A 22,068-nucleotide genomic window follows, 5' to 3' on the forward strand; every position below is an offset into this window, starting at 1 on the left:
TGCACCAACATACACACACACACACACACACACACACTCACATATGTGCATACACTTCACTCATTCTCTCTCTTTCTCTTACATATACATATACATCCGCATTATGTAAAATTAGATTCTCTCTTGAAACCAACCTCCAGGGAGAACAAGCGTTGTGAAATAGAATGTAATTTCCCAGCCAGCTGAGTCCAAGACATGGTTTTTATTCCTGGTTCTAACTAATTCACTTCTCTTTCAATCAGCTATGCACTCAGGAGAAGTGTGTGCATGTCACATCTTCTTTCTCCTCCTTAGTTCTCTCTGAAATTCTTCGGCTGCTCCAAGTCTAACTGGATAACACGACAACAAGAATCTACTCCTGTATATCTTCCAGAGACAGAATGAGAAGAAATACTGTTTTTTTTTTATTGTTTTACTTTATTTAAGTAAGTGTGTGAAAACGTATGTGTGTGTGTGTGTGTGCACGTGCATATATATATATATATATATATATGTGTATACATACATGCACACACACATATATGTGCACACTCATACATACACTTATGCCAATATTAATCTATTACATCATCATCGTCAGTGTCTTGTTACAATTATTGGTGCCACCATCATTATCACTACCACCCCCACCATCATCTTCATCATCACTGTCATCATCCTTGATCTTTTGTTGGTTCCATCTTTGTTGTCATTGTCATCATAGCTTCCAAAGTTATCACTTTCTTTGCTCTTCATCATATCAGATATATTATCAGTTCTTTTATCACTATCGTCATCATCATCATCATCACAATCCTTATAATGAGCCTTTTTATCATTTGTCTACATAATCATCTTCATAATCATCCTTTTTGTCATCAAGATTCTTATCACTGTCATTGTTGTTGTCATCAACAGCCTTTATAAATGTCATTGACATCAACGTCCTTAACAGCACTGGCATCATCATCATCATGCACAGTATCAATATGAACATAATCATCAGCCTTATTATTATCATCATCATCATCATAATTGATCATTATGTCAACCTTCTTCTTTGCCTCCTCCTCCTCCTTTGTCTTCATCCTCTAATCAACATTGTCGTTATCTTTGTCATCATCCTGTAACTATCATCATCATCATCATCTGCAATAACAATTATCTGCCAACATAATTTGCTAAGGTTTTCATTCAAATTAGTTTTGCTTCATCGCTGTTTACTACTTTTGAATGTTCTCTTACACACCATTCAGTATACTCTGTACCTGTGTATATGCATACATAGTTATGTATGAATATGCTTGTATGTTTATGCTAATCTGTCTTTTGTTAATTTCTTAGTTTTAACAGAACTACAACATTCATTAATATTTATTATAATTTTCTCATGAATTTTCAACTTCCATCTGTTTTTTTTTCGTTTTTTTCTATTTTCTTTCTTCCCCATCCTTTTCCAATTATCATTATTACAAATGCTATTATAATTATTATTAGAAACAACTGTGGTTGGCTAGAATCAGAGCAATGCCAGATAAAATGAAAAGGCATTATTTATTTACCTTCCTCTACAATCCAAGTTCAAACCTTCTCAGGGTCAGCTTTTGTCTCCCGTTCTTTTGCTTCAATAAAATGAAGAACCACCCAATTACTGAAACAATATGACTGATTATTTGATTTCTTCCTAAATTTATAGTTGGTCACAAAAACAAAAAAACAAAAAAACTCAATAAATTCTAGAAAGTGGATTTCAGTAAGATGGGTGTCAAGCTGTAGCAACCATGCCAAAGTAGAAACTGGGGCATGCTGCAGTCTTTGGAACCACCAGATCTTGTCAAAACCACCCCACCCATGCCAGCATGAAACACTGACATTAAATAATGATGATGGTGGTGATAATGATGATGATGATGATGATGTTATTCTGCTTGACTGATAATGGAAGTTTCAGTGTCATAGTTTAAACAATCTTAACTATGGAAGGATACTTAAGACAAAATTGAAGCCTATAATACAGTATATGAAGTGTAAGTTAAAATGTAACAACATAACCTTGAAACTATGGAACAAAACTGTAGATATAATCAAAGTCTGTCAGCATTCTCAAACAAGTTTGACTGTTATGCCTTAAACAATGTTAACTATGGAGCACAATCAAAGACATAACTGAGACATTTAACTCATTGGAATGTTGCTGTAAGGCTCTTTAAATCTATGAATCAAAATAAAAATATGAAAATTTATAAATCATGGAATTTCAATGAAGTTTATTAGTTATTATTAAGGGTGCTAGAGGGTGATGGTTTCTAATTCAAAGCAGAATTTCCCTATATTTTCTTTTCATACCCTTACATTTCTGAGTCCAATTTACATTTGTGTTAGGTTATTAGTTGTTAATTATATATTAAAATCAGTTCAGTCAAATACATCTTACATCTTCTCAATAGCAGAGGCTGTCTAAATAATTTTATACAACATCAGGCATAGTACAAAACTAGGAAGAGCACATATATATGACCCACAATATACATAGATTCGCATTGGGTCTCCTAGACAAGTCATGCACCTAGGTAACTTAGTGTACCCATGTCTTAACCCTTTAACATTTAGATTATTCAGTCAAATATAATGCTTATCTATTCACAGTTTTGAATTAATCATGCTTTATGTTGTAGCTTCAATATGATGTAATGATGTGATTGTTTACTTTTAGAATAACATTGTAGGTTAGGTGTGAGAGACCAGAACATAAGATGGGTAAAATATTTGTGCCAAATATTGCTGGATTAAATGCCAAAGGGTTAAAATGGTACTCCCCAAAGGGAATTGTTTATAGAGCTATTTTATGGTAGTTTCTTTTTGTTTTTAAACTAAATACCTTATTTTCATATTAAAAATTCTTCGAGAATTAGCTTTTCCATTTGTCCTTCGAAGGATTTTAAATCAAGCAGCAGTAATAGTATTAAGCTAATTTAATCACCAATATTTTCTCACAAAAAAAAAAAAAGGAAATGACTTTATGCCTAATTAAAAAAAAAGTTGATTCAATTAATAGTATTGTAACACTATGATTTCAACAAATGAGGTTTAACACCCAGTTTCAATTCCTTCCAGAACATCACTTCAATTATGTGTAATTTTGTCACTAATGGTGTTTCCAATGCCTTTGAGAGTGGCATGAAAGTCACAATTAGCAACTATACTTCCCTTAAGAATACAAGACAGAAAGTACTTATCAGAATTCTTTAATAATACTTTAGAATTATTACTGTGGCAGATGTTATTATATAGTAAAATTCTTGGCAAAATGAATCTACAATTTGGAATTAAGTTCCTGATTCAAACTCCCTAGCATTATACGATATTTTCTCCCCTCATTATAACTATTTTGGCTGACTTTAGTTCAGGATTATTACTCACTTATTTATTTTTTGCTACCTGGCTGTTAGATCAAAAAGTTTGCTTCCCAGTGTTACAGTTCGGAGTTTGGTCTCATTCTGTGGCAACTTGGGCAAGTGTCTTCTACTAAGTCCCTGGACTGACCAATGCCTTGTGAATGGATTTAGTAGATGAAAACTGAAAGAAGCCTTTCATGTGTATGTCGTAGTTGTTAATGAGTGTCACAGTGTCATTTCTAATATTCTACAAGAACATGTCTAGCCATGAAGAAATACAGGTGAGGGTTGGCAACAGGAAGGGTATCCAGCTGTAGAAAATGTGTCTCAATAAACTCCATCCAACCTATGCAAGCATGGAAAATGAACATTACATTTATGATGATGACAATGATGATGCTCCTTCTTTAACTTCCTTTTTATTTTTGTTTTTGTCTTTCTCTTTTCAGACTCTTTATGATAATGGTAATAAGTAATTAATAATGAAAAATTAATAAAAATGATAATAATAATATTAATAATAATACTGATAATAAATATTTATGATGATGATGATGATGATGTAAATAAAAACAGCTATAATTAATGATAAACTATATTTAAAAAAGAAAAAAAATCAAAACCAGTATTTAACAGTTCCTTTTTGTTTTTTTATACCTTTTTTCGTTATTATTTTATATTTTTCTTCATTTTTATTTTTTCCCCATCTGATAGGAAGTGAACTACCTGTCACCAAAGGTAAATACGATCTGATATATTGAATGAAAAAAAAACTCTTCTACCAGAGTTCATCTTGAGCATGTGTAAAGAAAAAAAAAATTGTCTGACGCACGACAGCAACATTACAAGCAGTATCATGTAGTTTAACACGCCACATTCAGATATTGAGTGCTTCACACCTTCAGTTAACTGGTTTTTTTCTTTTTTGGATTTTGTTTTTGTTTCTTTTCCTTTTTCTTTTTACTTAACTACTTATTTATTTTTGGCCAAAACTTTTGCAAAACGAGGATGTTTCTAATTTATTAGGACTCTATGTGTGTGTATGTGTAGGCATGTATATGTGTGTGTGTGTGTGAGCACACATAGATGCATACATATATGAATATGTATATATATATATATATGTATACATATGCATACATGCACATACATATACCTATGCAAATGCAAGAACTATATGTATGCATATATATATATATATCAACATTCTAACAACTCAGTCTCCTGACCACTGGAGTAGTTTATTAAATAAATTTGGGTTTTTTTTTTTTGTTATTTTGTATTAATAGACTTTAGATGCTGACTGATTAGACTAATAAATAAATGGGAGATAGATATTTGACTAAAATAGAGAAAACACATTGCCCATATATGTCAGATTGATTAAAGAATAATTAGAAACATTGCCTGTTGAGTAAATACAAAGACTGATGCAATGTGGCAGTAGATGACAGACTGACTGAATACAGGAGATATGGACAGTGTTCAGAATATGTTACAGTGGTCGGGACAAGCTATGAATTTTGACTGATTATAGATAGGAAGCTCTGTGGTTGAGAACTTTTCCTTTGAAATTACACATCATGGTTTGGAATTGAAATACACTGCAAGTACCTTTTACTATAGCTTGAAGTCATTTTTTTTTAATGACCAGTGGTTCTCAAGCATGGTCCATGTAAGACTTTTGGGGGTCCACGCAAACAAAACAGTATATTGGGGATCCACAGTGGTTTATTAAGGGTCCGTGAAAACATTTTGCTTCAGATGTATTTAATGCAAGAAACAGCTAGGTTTCTTTCCCTAATGTTTTACACAGTCCAACCTATAGAAATTAATGTGTGAAAAGCAGAATAGGAATTTTGAAGAAATTTTTATAAAACTAGTTTTTAAACATTGAATGGCTTCAGGGGTCCACCAGAATAGAATTGTAATCAAAATGGCTTCATAGATTAAAAAACAATGGTTTTGAACCACTGTTAATGGCATTTGTTTTATTGACTGTTGGTGGGCCCTGGTTTAATACCTCATTATCTAGCTAATGTGTGTTTTTAGTTGACCCTATTCCATTACAAACATTCAGAACAAGTGATTGGTTTCAGAATTAATTCTTCCCTTCCCAGCCACCACCACCACCACCACCAGTTGTGAAAGTCCCAGAAAAATTGTGGGTGCTGCTTTTCCACCTCTGATGAAGAATAAATTTTAAAATGCAATCCCTACAGATACCAGCTGTGTATAGAGGTAGGAATAGAATACATCTTGTGGATATGTACATGATATAAAAATATATTTAAGATTTACAAAATTTTTTTTGTAATGATAATGAACTAATTGTATACAGTGTTCAGATGCTCTATGGTCACCAGAAAAGAATTAAAAATGTGGTGGGGGATTCAGAAAGCAACTGTAAGTCAAGTAAAGTGAGATACAAATGCAAAATAGAAATACATGGACAGTACATGAAATAAAACATAAAAAGACAGAACAGTGAACATTATAAGACCCATGAAAAGGAAAGGGTGTATAGGCACATCAAGAAGTTGCAGATTTCAGGAAGCATAGAATTTTTGAAGAAAATGATACATCTATACAATATATTTGTGGACAGAAAAAGAGGCGAAACAGTTGTACATATGTTTAGTTTCTAGTTGGGCTTGTCATCAGTATTAATCGATTCAGGGTTTTTGCAGTATTGCAGTGTTTGCTTATGCTATGTGTCTAATAATACCAAAGGTGTGATTGCTCTCAAGAACCAGTTTAACCTCTCACATGTTCCACTATGAAAAACTCTTTCAGTAACATTAAATTTTAACATCTACAGCTTGCTACAAAGTTCTCCATTCTTCTTGCATGCAGTCACCTACAACCACAACTACTACACCTACAACTACTACTGCATCTACTACCATTTATCCAACTCTATAACCTCTACTACACCTCATACACATACTATCACTAATATTACTAATACATATGCTATCACTATATCCACTGAAACTATGGTTTCTGCTATATCTGTAAGTAATGTCATTTTTATATTCAGCGTTAAACAGTTCAAAATTTAAGAATTACCATGGCCATGAGATGAAGAAGATTGCTTTGCAGCTATGTGGTTTTAAGTTTAGTCCTACTGTGCAGTACCAAAGTCAGTTGTCTTTTGTTATAATTTGGGCAGATGCTTATTGTATGAATGTATGTGTGTATACATGTGTGAGTTAAGTAATGAGCCAAATGAAGAAGACAAAATGAGAGGGGTAAAACTTATTAATGACATTATTTGTTTAATGCTTAAAGGGAAGAGAAAGAAATGAAAGAGGGAAAAAAGGAAGAGAAGAAGAAAAGGTTATGAGAAAGGAAGGGAACAGAAATGGAAGGTGCAGAGATTGGACATGTTGGGAGGGAGGGATTGAGGCAAACAGAGAGAAGAGGGAGAAGTAGGAAGGAAAAGAAAGAATAAAGATATATGGTGGTCACATGACATCATGTACAGTGAAGAGAGCAGTCAAAAAAGAGAGAATCATTCTGCATAAGTGCTAAGCACTTGTGTGTGTGTGTGTGTGTGTGTGTGTGTCTATGTCAGTGTTTATGTTGGGTCTCTTTATTTACTGAAACAATGTTATCAACTGTGGAGGCGCAATGGCCCAGTGGTTAGGGCAGTGGACTCGCGGTCATAGGATCGTGGTTTCGATTCCCAGACCGGGCGTTGTGAGTGTTTATTGAGCAAAAACACCTAAAGCTCCACGAGTCTCCGGCAGGGGATGGTGGTGATCCCTGCTGTACTCTTTCACCACAACTTTCTCTCACTCTTACATCCTGTTTCTGTTGTACCTGTATTTCAAAGGGCTGGCCTTGTCACTCTCTGTGTCATGCTGAATATCCCCGAGAACTACGTTAAGGGTACACATGTCTGTGGAGTGCTCAGCCACTTACATGTTAATTCCACGAGCAGGCTGTTCCGTTGATTCGGATCAACCGGAACCCTCGTCATCGTAACCAACAGAGTGCTTCCAACAGTTATCAACTAAATGCATCTAGGTGTTGCCCCTTGACCATTTCCAAACAAGTATTTGCTAATTGTTTCAAGTATCCATTTAGTTGCAACTTGACATAAACACCATCTTGGCAGCCTGACACTTTATCTAGAGGACATGATACCTGGAGAGAGAGAGGGCTGAACCAGAATGAGATTGGGACTTACTTTCAGCTGAGTAGATTGGAGCAATAATATTTTATGTGCCTTGTTTGAGGTCACAGTACACCACCTGGTCTAGGAACCTGACCTCACAATCTTCAGATAAACATCATAACCAGTTGGCAATACATGTTCATGGAGATTAATGTAGAAACCCCAGGATTAATCAGTAGAAGTGGACACAAGAACTATGTAGTGTAGGGAAAGTGATCTTACTCAATATATTGCAAATTTTGTTGAATCTTTGGAGGGTCATTAGGCCAATAATAAACACATGCACTGGTTCTATTTCACTTTATTTTTATTTGTCAAGTGGTTAACCATTTAAATAATTATCTAATTGACTGCTTAGTTTAATAAACTGGATTTTGACAAATCTAGTTGATTGATTGAACCAAAGATTTATCAAACAACTGATTATTTAATTTGTGAAATGGTTTACTAGCTGATTGATAATAATAAGTGAAATAGAATCAGTGCATGTGTTTATTATTGGTATTATGACATTCCCAAAGAACATCAAAATATGTTTCAACACACAAGTTCACATCAATAATCTTGCAAACCAATACAAAAATGAAACAGCAAATTTATTTTCAGAAATGCAGTTCTATATAGTCAATGTTAATAATGGCCAGACAAATGCCACATACTTTCTTGGAAACAGAATTTTAGACATACTTGGTACCAGAGTGCGTGGGAGTAGGTGCAGCCATCAAATAAATATAACATCATACAACAGAATAACTGTGTTATCTGACTATGAGATATAATTATGGTTGGAGATAGTATTAATAAAAATATACAAGTGGGAGTAATTTGGAAAAAATAATTCTAATCCCAGTTTTGTCACAAGATGGATGGGCAAACATACTCTCTCCTTAGAACCTGAAATGAATCTAATAACATCATCAACTGGAAACCAGAATAACAAGAGAAGGAAGAAAGTGGTGATATATAGACTCCAGTATGTATACAGCTGACACATATTTTATTCATAACATAAATACGTTAGGTACAGGTATGGTTGTGTTGGTTACTAAGTCTGCTTCTTTAACATGTGATCTTAGATTTAGTCCAATTGTGAGGAACTTTCGAAAAGTAGCTTCTGAAAGCCTTTGTGAGTGGAATTGCAGAAAATGAAAGAAGCCAGTCAAATATACATGTGTGCGTGGGAGAATGTGTGTGCGTGTTTGAGTAAATATATACACACACAACTTATTTTTTATATCATATATACCTCTCTTTTATGTCAAGTTATATAAAAAACAAAAACAAAGGATTGCTCAATACATTTTTGTGGAATACATGTTTATTAAGCTTTTACAAGGAAAAGGCTGACAGTTACTTCAAGGTTTCAGCTTGCTCACCAGTCACTGTCAACCTTTTCTTTGTAAAAATTTGATAAACATATGTATTTGTGTGTGTGTGTGTGTGTGTGTGTGTGTGTGTGTGTGTGTTTGCATTTACACTTCTCTGCAGATTTGTTCAGCTACAATCAGTGACACTGCTATTGTTTCCCCCATTGACAGGCTGACTGCTAGCTTTGTGCCTTTAAAGTTTCGTGGAATAAGATATCACATACAGGAATGGTTAGTGACAAGACAAGAAAGATATCTGGCTGTAAAACAATGCCACAGTGATATGTCCAAGCTGTGCTAGTATGGAAAAATAGACATAAAAATATGTTGCTGAAATACTTTGCAACAGAAAGGGTGCCTGGCTATAAAACAGTGCCTCAATAATATATATATCCAACCCATGCGAGCATGGAAGATGGGTTGATTGATGATGAAGATATGTGTGAATAAGGTGAGGAAAAGAAAACTGCAAGATGAGGTTTGGGATACAAGCAAAACAAAATGGAACAAATCCAGCTAGTAAGTACAACTAAATAATTGGTTTATTCATCTCTTTTGATGTGGTTGAACAACCAATCCAAACCAGTTGGGATTCACAGTGCAGGTTGTACTATTCATTATTTTGATTGCTGAATAAAAAAGCATGGCTCACAAAGGCCCTCTGGGTGAGTTTCCTGAATCACAATCAATCACACCTTTGTATAACAATCTGCCACAAGATTTTACAACTGAGTGGACTGCAGCAATAGGAAATTAACTGTTTTACTCAAGAACACAATCTAGGAATTGAAACTGCGATCTTGCAATCATGGGTGCATCCTAATCGCTAGACCATATGCCCTTGCACATTTTTGGATGGCCATTGATTTTTTGGAGTACCTCTGCCCTTTAATGAGTTTTGATTTCCCTCCCACAGCATGTCCAATAAATCACCCTCCTCAGCAAGCTTGCTTGTTACCAGTTTAGTTGCCAACGATCTGACCAGTAACAAATTGTACTATTGGGTTACAGGTTACCAGTAGCACTTGAGAGACCATTAGTTTCAACAATGAGGACTCAGTCCAATCAAATGAATTATTTGTTCATTTGATCAACATGTAAGAGGCTGAGTATTCCACAGACATGTATACCCTTAACATAATTCTCAGGCAGAATCAGTGTGACAAATGTTTGACAGGGCTGTATCGTTTAAATTACAAGTACAATCCATCTGACTTGCTTCTTTGCAATTTCTGTCGTCCCAGTTTCACTGACAGAGTATAAGTTGACCTGAAGTTAAAAGAAATGACATTTACTCAAGGTGTCTCATAATGAGATCAAACCTGGGACCTTATGGTTGCAAGGCTAACTTCTTTACCACACAGCCATAATGCACCTATAATATTTGGTATGCTATATGTAGGTATTATAATATTCATTATACACAAAACAAGCTGTCAAAATAAAACATACACTCAGGCAGACAATCAAATGTGAGAAATAGATAAACACTTGAGACACACTAGACAAAATGAAACAAAGATTTGAATACAAAGAAAGCAAAACAATTAAAATCTTGTGTTGATAGAAACTGATTTGGTTTTTGTTTATAAAAGACACTGTAAAAGCGATATTTAAGAAGTATGGCACAATATAGAAATCGTTGTTCTTTAAACTGAGGTCACTCTGAATACAACATTAAGGTCATTTTACTCACATTTGCCATTCCCATGTATTGTATATCTAGGACTCCATTATTTAATGTAGTTCTTTTATATTAAGATGGTAAGGGTAACTTAACCATTTTGTCACCACATTCTTTATTTCAATACATTTTTGAAATAATGAAGACTTTGATAAAATAACTTGATCAATATTAAGCAAGTGCTTGGAACTTAAATGAACATGAAAGTTTGATGCTAGATTTTCATTTAGATCAATTTAAGTCAGGAATTTTGTATCATAGGACCAGAGTCTGTTTCAGATGGATTGGTATCAAAAGACTTAATCCTATGTTAGTTTTGATAATGATAACATTACTGTTTAATCTTATTCTTACCATATTTTGGTTAGAATACACAACCCAAGTTTCAATTAATTTAGGATAATGAAAAATTCATAAAAACAGGAAGATTGTATCATAGAATTAGGGTCAGTGCCAGGTAGGTTGATTTCAAGAGTTAAAGAGGATTTAGTTACTATTTCAAGCAGGTTAAGTGGCCACATAGAGTCTTCTGCACTGATTCAGCAACCACCAATAAGATATAAAATATACTGAAAGAATCACTGACCAAAAGAAATTAGACCACATTTGTTGCATGACAATATTATATTTAGAAGGAACTCTGCACACCAGTTATTTGAGAAAGTAGCTTTGTTAGTATTTAGTTGCAGGATCTCACCCCAACAATTCATCTTCTTAATTCACCTGCTACACATGTCCTCCACTCACTGCAATCTCTCCTCTATCTACTGCTCTCCTTTCACATTCTTGCAAACTTACCTACCCACTCAGCCTATCCAATCCTCTCTGCCACTGTTTTCACCTCCCTGTAACTTGAAGGTATGCCCCGATATATTTTTTTTATCACCTCTCTCTCTCCTTTCTCTTTTTCAAATAGGGCAGCTATGTATTTCTGCTACAGCAAGACATCTGTTTCTGTCCTTCTATCATACTTTATTGATTTAACTCCTCATCACTTGGCACAAAGCCACTTCCCTCAATACTACTTCACCACCCTCTTCAGTTGAGAGGTCATGTCTTGCGAGTTACTTGAGGATCTTACTAGAGCTGGAACCATGTAAAAGCATCCAGTACATTCTGTAAAGTGGCTGACATTAGGAAAACCATCCAGGCATGGAAACCATTATGAAGCAAGCAGTGGAGCTTACTGCAGTCCTCTGGCTTTCCAACACCCATAGAACCATCCAGTTCATGCCAACATGGAAAATGGACATTAAAAGGCAATGATAAATGACTGTATTTGGATTGTACGATATATCTTAGCCTATAGACGGCATCTATGCAAGTCTTTAGAATAATATACAGGTGCAAAAACACGACAGTGCAGAAAACTGATGACATATATTAGAGAGACAGCCTGTGGCATAGGAAAGAGGATAAAAGTATACTGGCAAGAACTAAAAGAGGAGAAGAGCTTGTCAGTACTTTAGTAATATGCCAAACTAGAACATGGGGATTCAATAGATAACATAGAAGTTAGGATCCTATCGATACATAGAACCAACACAACATTCAGATTTCAGAAGTCACACACATAATAGGAAGTAGACCAAGTCTCTACAGAAAACAAATGGAAGGGTAACACCACCATCCCATAACCTAATGACTAAAGACAGAATAGGGCACATAAAATGGGGACAGTTACAAACAGTGCTATATACAAACCCATACACACAGGCACAGATGAAAATGCATGCACAGACAGGTATATGTACCACAGAAAGACAATATAGAATGAAGAGAATAAAGCCAGAAAGAAGAGGAGAGATACAGACAAGAAGAAGAAATAGTCATTGGGGAGGTCACAGTATGTGTGATGAAAGAGATTTGACAAAATAACCAATAACTAATAATAGTAATCCTGAAGTGAAAGTCAAAAAGTGTGTGCATTTATTTACAAAATGACCATCCCCAAATATAACAATATTTATTTCAACACAAGATTTCAAATCAAGAAACTAGCAAAGCAAATGCATGAATGAATGAATGAATGTATGCATGCATGTATGTACGGACAGATGGATGGATGGAAGGAAGGATGGAAGGATGGACAGACGGACGGACATTCTTAATTCTTCCACGATTGACCCAGCAGATCATTTTTCATGTGACAGCTGAAGGGAGGACAGAGGGTTACACCAGTATTTGGCTGGTACTCATTTTCAACTGAGTAAATGATAGAACTAACATGAATTGATATGCCTTTGCCCTAGGACATAAAGCACCGTGCATTTAAGGAATTGAACCCACAACCTTATAACAGTGAGCTGAGCACCCTAACCACCAAGCCACACACCTTCACTAGGCTTTTTGTACTATCATGTTAACCAAGTAGTCTTTTAAAGCAACATTAGTATTCTAATTGGCATCATTATTTTTCAAGTCTGCAGTTAATTGAGCTAGATTCATAGAACATTTAAACATAAAGAATCACATTTAAATTGTCTTTATTCAACAAACGGAAATTACTTATAGAATAACCTGATTTTATTAGTATGTCCACTAGTGTTGCTGCTATCTTCATAACTAGTTTCTGCTACTTGTGTTGGCTGTTATAAAATTACTACCACTTAACGAAGTTATTCCAGCTATTACAACATTAATATTAAATATAATGGACAAGAAGTATACCTTCTCAGTTTAATAACCAATAATTTACTCTTTGATCTAAGGATACAGACTGTGTGATGAAGACGTTTGTTCCACAACTATGTGGTTTGAAGGTCAGTCCCACTTGGCCAAGTGTCTTCTACTATACTTGCAGGGACTGACCAAACCCTTGTGAATTAATTTGGCATATAGAAATTGAAAAGCAACTAGTCATATACAAGGGGTGCTGAAAAGTTCCTGGCTTTGGGTGAAAAAAAAATACAGGAGGATCAGTTAATTATAATTTTATTCAACATATTCCCCTCTCAGATTCACACACTAATTACCACATCCCTTCAGTTTTTCTAAGCCCTGTAAATGGATTTAGAAAGTTGGGCCTCCAGCCAGGCCTTTTGTGATTTTCTTAAATCCAGGAAGTTTTTTGCATGCACTCATGTATGTGTGTGTCCTTGTCTTGACATTGCTCACTGATTGTAAACAAACTTTACTGTTATACTCGCAGTAATATTTGCTTGCAATTTTCCATGGAAACATGTATGGACAAGGGGAAACATTACTTTGCTTGGAGATAGGTGAAAGTTAGTGACAGGAAGAGTATTTGGTTGTAGAAACCCTATTGTTATAAATCTTGTTTGTACCATTCAAGCATGGGAAAACAGATATTACAATTTACAGTAATGACAATGGCAATAATGAAATGTGATGATGATAATCATCCACACTATACACCAGTTATGGTTCTATCTCTATATCCACTCACCTACAGACTAACAGAATGTATAGAACAAATAAGGCCAAGAAGCAGACTAATATGAGTGGATGGATGGATGGATGGATGGATTTTCAGTGGTCGGAATATTTTTCTATGTAAATGAATTAATGCTCATTATAACCACCACTAACAATAATACTATAAACAGTAATATTAGTCTCAGATTTTAGCACAACACAAGCAATTTTGGGGAGAGGGTTGTTGATTATATCAACCCCAGTGTTCAATTGGTTCTTATCATATTAACTCTGAAAGGATAAAAAGTAAAGTTGACCTCATCAGAATTTGAACTCAAGACATAAAGATGGACAAAGTGCCACTAAGAATTTTGTCTAGCATGCTAATGATTCTGCTGGCTTACTGCCTTACTATATACACTAATACTATTACAAACAACAGCATCATTACTTCTATTCTGATAACTGCTACGTTATTACTGCTTCAACGATTCATGCAGATACTAATGAAAAATTATGATTTGATGCTGCATGAACATTTTACACAAGGCAATTACATACATTAACATATTCTCCATGTTTACAATGCAATGCTTTGAATACTTAGCTTACTGCAGTAGGTCATGCACCAGCTTTTCAATGTGAAATAGCTGAAGCTAGTAATAAGTATTCTACCATAAAACACTTGCTTCAAATCCATGAAATTTTTTTGATTTTCAAAGTCACTGATTTCAAAGGTAACCATGATATTTTTCTTTTGAGGAACATTTTCAAAGAGGAATGTTATTGCTTTTCCCATTTCTTGTTCTTTTCCTCTCTTGCAACTATTTTGACAACTACACTAGAGTTGGTAGCATGAAAAAAGAGCACTGAGTACACATTGTAAAGTGGTTGGCATTAGAAAGGGCACCCAGCTGTAGAAACCATGCAAAAGCTGACACTATAACACAACTCAAAACCTGTGGTTTACCAAATCCTGTTAAACCATCCAACCCATGCCAGCATGGAAAATGGGCAGTAAATAATGATGGTGATGATGATGATAATGGTGGTGGTGGTGGCAGCGGTTTTGGTGGCACTTTCCAAAAGAAGGGAGAAGGAACAGAGATCCCATGCAGAATCTATTTCATTCAAGGAAAATATATTTGATGCCTTGCAGTTAATTTACCTTCAGGTTTATCATCTTTGTTGGTTGTCATCATCCTCATTCCTTTTATGTCCATTTTACAATGCTCTCATGATTTTGATGGGTCTTCCTTATCACAGCATTTTGGTATTTGCTGCTGTTTCTTGTCATCTCTTTTTAAGAAATTCAGTCAGAGATCATTTTCCATCACTTCTTCCTATCTCTTCCACAAGTTCCTTCTCCCTTAATTGTTTGGCACCTCTTTACTCAACTGCCATTATCTATATATATAACATACATCCATACCAGTACTGTTTACTCTCTCTTGCACACTTCATTCAATTCCTCTTATTTTTTCTCTCAGCATATTTGTTCTTTGGCATATGTGTACACTAGCATTCAAATCCAACAGAATGCTTGATTTCTTTCTAGCCTTTTCACATCCTCCATGTTTCACTATCCTGCAGCTACACATTTTGTACATAAGTGTCATACAATCAGCCTTTCACACAGAAAGAGAATCCCTCTGTTGCCTGCTGAAGTAAAAGCTCCTTGAGTTTTTTTTTTTTCTATCATATTAATATCCTTTTCCAATCACATAATTTCAAATTCAGTCTTGCTGCATGGCGACTTGGGCAAATGTCTTCTACTATAGCCCCAGGCCAACCAAAGCCTTGGGAATGGATTTGGTAGATGGAAACTGAAAGAAACCTATCATATATATCTATGCATGTATATATGCGAGTGTGTGTATTTGTCTCCCTGTCTTGAGACTGTATGATAGTTGTAAATGAGTTTCACTCTCATACAAGCAGTGTCATTCATTTACAATGTTCTGCAGAAACATATCTAGACTTTCTTAGAAACAAGTGAGTGTTGGCAACAGGGAGGGCATCCAGCCATAAAAAATCTGCCTCAATAAACTCCATTTGATCTGTGCAAGCATAGAAAAGTTGAGATTAAAACAATGATGAGGAGGAGGATTCTCCTGTGCATCTGCTACATGCAGTGCCTTCCTTCTGGGTTAGTCTTCCACTGATACAACTTTAATTCTTTCATGCCTAGGTTTACATTGCTGTATCTATATGACTGACTGAGTGATTAGTATATATTCCACGTTACTAGATAGTTTCAACATTTCAATTACTACTCCATTGCCCAGTTACTACTTCTCATTTCATATCTTTAATCAAGCTATTGACTTTAATGCTGTCAACTTCAATGACTAATATTTCTGTTGGATCTGCTTCAAGAGGTCTCCTGCTTTCTCTCTCTCCCACTTATTCTTCTCATTCAGCAACCTCTTGGATTAAAATTTCCATACTTATTTCTTCTCTGTATCATTGAGGGCAAGTTTGCTGTATCATCTATATAATAAGTCTCTCTCTTCTTTCTTATCATATGCATTTCCTGTACTTTTTTTTAACTGGTTGAGGGATCTTTCTGCTTCTATATCTTCTTTCTTCACATTGTCATCTATCCATCAGAGATTCTGGGCCCTGATAGATGGCCAAAATATTGCAGTGTTTACTATCTGACCATCATTACCAACTTTCATTCAGTCTGCTTCAGGTTTGATTTACTCTTTCTACAGGCCAACCGACTGATTCACTGTGCTTGTATGTCATCTCAGATACCCTCAGTTGCTTAGTGATAGCTACCATTACAAGCTGTGGTTCTCACTGTTATACTGCTGTTGTCCAGGTTTAGTAAAACCAAAAATATCTAACATTTAATAACTGACTAACAAATGTTATTGAATATTTCTCATTGGGTTAAACTCAATCAAACAATTTAAGTAACAACTCAAAGCATAGCAATATAAACATGGGTACCAAAATGTTCTTTTATCCTGTGAAAATGTTTCATTGTTCTGTAGAAAAAAATGCTTTTATCAAAATAGCAAAACATTTGAAAAATGATGAGAATTAAAAGATAAGTTTACAAGTTCATAGTTTTGATCATAATCACAACCCTAATGGTGTGTCCACCTATATTAAATTGTGTGACTTTTCACTTTATGGGGTTGCTGTCTTGCATAACTCAGTGATTGGCATAATTGAAAGTAATAAATTATGTATCAAAATGTTTAAATTTGCAGATCTTTTCAACCTATGCTAAAGTTTTGATCATAATCTCAAGCCTAGTGTTCTGTCCACAGATATCAAATTGTGTGGCATTTCACTTTACAGGATTGATGTCTTGTATAACCGAATGATTGCCATTACTGAAAATAGTAAATTATGTATTAAAAATAACAAATGTACAGGCCTTTCCAGCCCATACTAAAAACATTATAAATAAAATAAAAAAACTTAAACATTTAAATATCCACCTTCTATCTCTCTCTCTCTCTCTCTTGATTTTATCTATTTATTCCAAAGGAAGTAATGAATTTTGATAGTTTTGTTGCAAGTAATGAATACCATAGAACAAGAGATTAGAATTTTGGTGGTGGCATAAGACAAAATTGCAATCCAGTATATGAAGCCTACAAATGAATAATTTCTCTTTTAATAAAACATGCATAAATGTCATGTAAGTCTGTTTTCCCTTTCTCTAAAACTATATGACCAAATAAAAGATCTTAATATATGATAGTGTGAAAGAGTGTAGCATTCCTGATAGACATGATAGTTTACAACCAGAACTCATTTACGTTGAAAACATCAAAATATTTTTAATTTCTGCCAATTCAAGACTGTTGCAAAAACCACTCAAAACAGCAGATAATAAATATAAAAATATTATATTAGGTGAGCTGAATGTAGGCTTGCTTCGTAGCCATGTGGTTTCAAGTTTGGTCCCACTGTGTGGCAGTGTTTTCTTATTTCTATATTGCCCACTAGGGGCTAAACACAGAGGGAACAAACAAGGACAGACAAAGAGATTAAGTTAATTACATCGACCCCAGTGCATAACTGGTACTTAATTTATCGACCCCGAAAGGATGAAAGGCAAAGTTGACCTTGGCAGAATTTGAACTCAGAATGTAACAGCAGATGAAATACCGCTAAGCATTTTGCCCAGCATGCTAAAATTTCTGCCAGCTTGCTACCTTTAATAGTGTTTTCTATATAAAACTTTAATAGTATTTTCCATAGTGTTTTCTACTATAAGTCCTGCACTAACCAGTGACTTGTGAGGAAATTTCATGGATGGAAGTTGTATAAAACTGCACCACGTGAATGTGCGTGTATTTGTGTTTTCAAGATGTCATTTCAGTTTCTTTATTTGAGCAAGAAACAGTGTTGACAGGTTTAAATTCAAGGTAAATATTACATTCTGTATCTTTGAGGTTTTGAAATTAAGTGGGATAACCAAAAATCTCTAACTTGGAAAACAAGTACAAGTTTGTGACAGGAAGAGCATCTAGCCCCAAAATTTGCTTCAAATAAGAAGTCATCCAACCTTTCCAGTACAGAAATACAAGCATAATATGAACAAATTGTGTGTGTGTGACAGACTCTCCTGTCAAAGATGATGTATGAGCATTCAGCTTTTTCTGAATGACCTGCACAAATGATTTGTTTATAGTGATCACTTTCTCCATCAAATCAGCGTTTTCTGAACATGTGCACTGTGTACCACACATCAGGTGCTGAAATGATTACAGAGCGATGTGAGATGAAGTGTTTTGCTCAAAAACACAACACACCACCCAGTCTAGGAATTGAAATCACAATCTTGCAATTGTAAATGCAACACCGTAACCACTAATCCATGCGGCCTCACACACACATATATACACACATCCACTCCCCATACTTGCATGGACCAGATGAAATCCATTGAAACATGAGGCAGATTTTCCCACCAGTTTCTCAGAAAGGTAATATTTCCCCATAATCAGTTTTACTTTTTACAGAAGATTGGAAACAACATCGCTTGTATGATAGTGATGTTTGTTTACAACAATGACATGATGTCGACCAGGATACCAAAATACACACACACAAATGATAGACTTCTTTCAGTTTCTATATATGAAATCTGCTCATAAGGCTTCATCCAGCCCTGGGCTATAGTAATAGATGCTTGCCCAAAACACTGAGCAATGAGATTGAACACAAAACCGCAAAACAACATGCTCAGAAAGGAAGCTTCTCAACCATATCGGGCTGTGTTATCAAACAGATATACAATGTATGTATCTGTGTTTACCACCCCCATCACCACTTTTCAACCAGTGTTGGTGTGTTTACATCCTCGTAGCTTAGCAGTTCGGCTAAAGAGACTGATAGAATAATTACTAGGCTTAAGAAATAATTCCTGAGGTCGATTTGTTCAACTAAAATCCTTCAAGGTGGTGCTCCAGTATGACTGTAGTTAAATGTCTGAAACAGGTAAAAGCACAAAAGAATACATGCACACACACACACACACACACACACACACACCACACACACACACATATATATATATATATATATATATATTATATATATATACACATATATACACACATACATATTCATTCCATTAATTCGTGCTTTTTGTCCATGAAATTTCCTGCCCAAGGTATTGATTGATATAAGTTTAAATTCCAGGGAAGTTTTTCACTATGGCACTGTTGGTAAAAATATTAAGGCAAAGATCTGAATGTTCAACTGTAAGCTTAAGCTCTGAAGATGATTAGAGAAGATACTGATTAAAATGTATGAGGCCAGGAGATGAATGCATAATGTTGTAGTTATTAAGTCATCTAAGAAGCATAGGCTTGTAAATAGATTTGTAATATGTTGCAAAACTATTTTTAAGAAGGATAAACTGCATTAGATGCCATTTTGCGATTTTACAAGGTAAAAAGAAAAGCAAGAAAGTGGCCATCATATTATCTTGAAAAAATAAAATATTAACAGTTATAAATAGCTAAAAAAAAATCGATTTACTGTTGTGGTGGGCACTCTGCAGAATACATTGGTAATGTGATCAGTGGTCACAGAGCAAAAGGAGAGGTTTATGGTTCACGTCCCATCAGTTGGCCTGCTACATTTTTCTTTTTCTTTCAAAATGAGGTTTATAACATATATTATTTTAGATACGATAAGGTTTAAACTAATATATTTTTATTGAAAAACTTAGAACCATGCTTAATTTTTTTTCCTTTTCTTTACATAAATCCTGTTCCGTTATTGGATATATTTTCTTTCTTTTTTTTTTTTTTCCTTCCATTCTTCTCTCTTAACCTGAAAGTTACTTTTAAAATGATAAGGTTTACAACTATATAAGCATTAACTTTCTTCAGCTGAAGTTTTCTTTAAGTTTTCTTTCACTTCCTAGAGTTATACCTCAATTAGATTCACATTTTATATTTTTTTTATTTCACTTTTAAAGTTATATCTTGTTTCTATGATCACATATATATATTATATATTATATATATATATACACTTGGTTAATTTCATTCTATCTTCTTTTTTCAATCTCTCCTTGGTTTTCCCCTATCTTTATATTATCCCTATTTACTTTAATATCGCTTCTTAAGCAAATAACATATTTAACCTCATTTTCTTTGCTTTAGTTTGAGTTTATATTTCATTAATTTTTACATCATTATTATATTTGCTTTTATATTTTATTTTACTTCTTTTTCTGTATTTTTGTATTTTGTTTTATTTCTTTTATGTATTTTTTAAAAATTCCTTTTTTGTTCTTTTTTCGTTCTTCTTGTTTGCTTGGTTTTGTTACCTACATTACATAGAAAATACCCCTTTTCTTTGCAGAGCCTATTTTTATCGCAGGCCATATACCTTATTTTGGTAAGATTTGCACAATTTTAACTGCAATCCCGAAAGCTGCATTTTTTGGGTGTTTCTTTTTTTCTTCTGATATTCCTATATAACTTTAAATATATAATAACAACCGAAAGCATGCAATCATACATACATATACACACACATATAGTGAATAATTATACAGATACATACATATATATAAAACATATTTTATATAATTATAGATATACATATGATTAACACACACACACAAACGCACATATATATAACATATTTTATATAATTATACATATATATATGCATACAAGACTATATATATATATATATATTATATATTATATATATATATATGTATATATATTATAAACACGAGAAAAATATATGAACAAGTACATATAATTAACTATGTCAGCACATATTCACACACTCATTTTTTAGCATAAAAATTTATATATATATATATATATATATATATATATCAACACACACACACATACATACACACACACATATATATATATAGGTACTCATGGATGAAATTTCATGTCATTTTGCTTCAGTGATTTTGCAGCAAATTTCTCCTAACTTGTTATTATGTTAACATTATGTATTGAAAGTGTTTGCATCAAAGATTGCTGTTTACTTTGAATTCTTTATCCTCTCCAGGAATTTATATATGAGTGAACATACTTGCACGTTAGCTACATATTGTTGCTCTTTTCTTGTCCCTCTATTTTCATTTATTAATTTTTACCTTTTTTTTTTTTTTTGCAGTGCAATATGTCTCCATATATATATATGGGCACACAAAATAATATGTATGCGTGTGTGTGTGTGTGTATCATCTATTTATTAATATATGAAATGTGTATACAATTCTGCATGTAGTACATATATAAGTTAACTAAATATTTTATACAAAGGAATTAAATATAGAAAATGAGTGAAAACAAAGGCAACTAAGTGATTCAGAAAATGTTGCTTACCAATATTTGTTTTGCATTGTGTGTATACATGTACAATATCATAGATTCCCAAACATCAGAAGAATGATAACCCACTTCTTAAAGACCAATTTTCTAAGGCTACAAATAATTCTCACTTCCAAGACTTGCTTTTACTCTCCAGCCATTTATTCCTGCTGACTTAATCTTCACAATTTGATAAATCAATTGCCTTTTTATTGTTTCTGTTTTGATAAAGGTGCTCTCACAC

General features: G+C 34.0%; 1 protein-coding gene across 8 annotated transcripts in view; it reads left to right on the forward strand.

Moving 5' to 3' along the window:
• The window catches only part of LOC115215824 (protein lev-9-like), a 1,149,105-nt gene that overhangs the window by 1,092,265 nt on the left and 34,772 nt on the right, over positions 1-22,068 (forward strand). For 6 of the 8 annotated variants that reach the window (XM_036505906.1, XM_029785141.2, XM_036505909.1 and 3 more), the window contains 2 exons: positions 4,089-4,112; positions 20,842-20,877. The exons of 1 other annotated variant lie outside the window; for it this stretch is intronic. In XM_036505906.1, the coding sequence (XP_036361799.1) occupies positions 4,089-4,112; positions 20,842-20,877 (60 nt within the window). The remainder of the gene's footprint in view (positions 1-4,088; positions 4,113-20,841; positions 20,878-22,068) is intronic. One more of the 8 variants, XM_036505907.1, reaches the window with a different exon arrangement.

The sequence above is a fragment of the Octopus sinensis genome, linkage group LG9 (assembly GCF_006345805.1).
Source record: "Octopus sinensis linkage group LG9, ASM634580v1, whole genome shotgun sequence".
In the NCBI taxonomy this organism is placed as follows: Eukaryota; Metazoa; Mollusca; class Cephalopoda; order Octopoda; family Octopodidae; genus Octopus; species Octopus sinensis.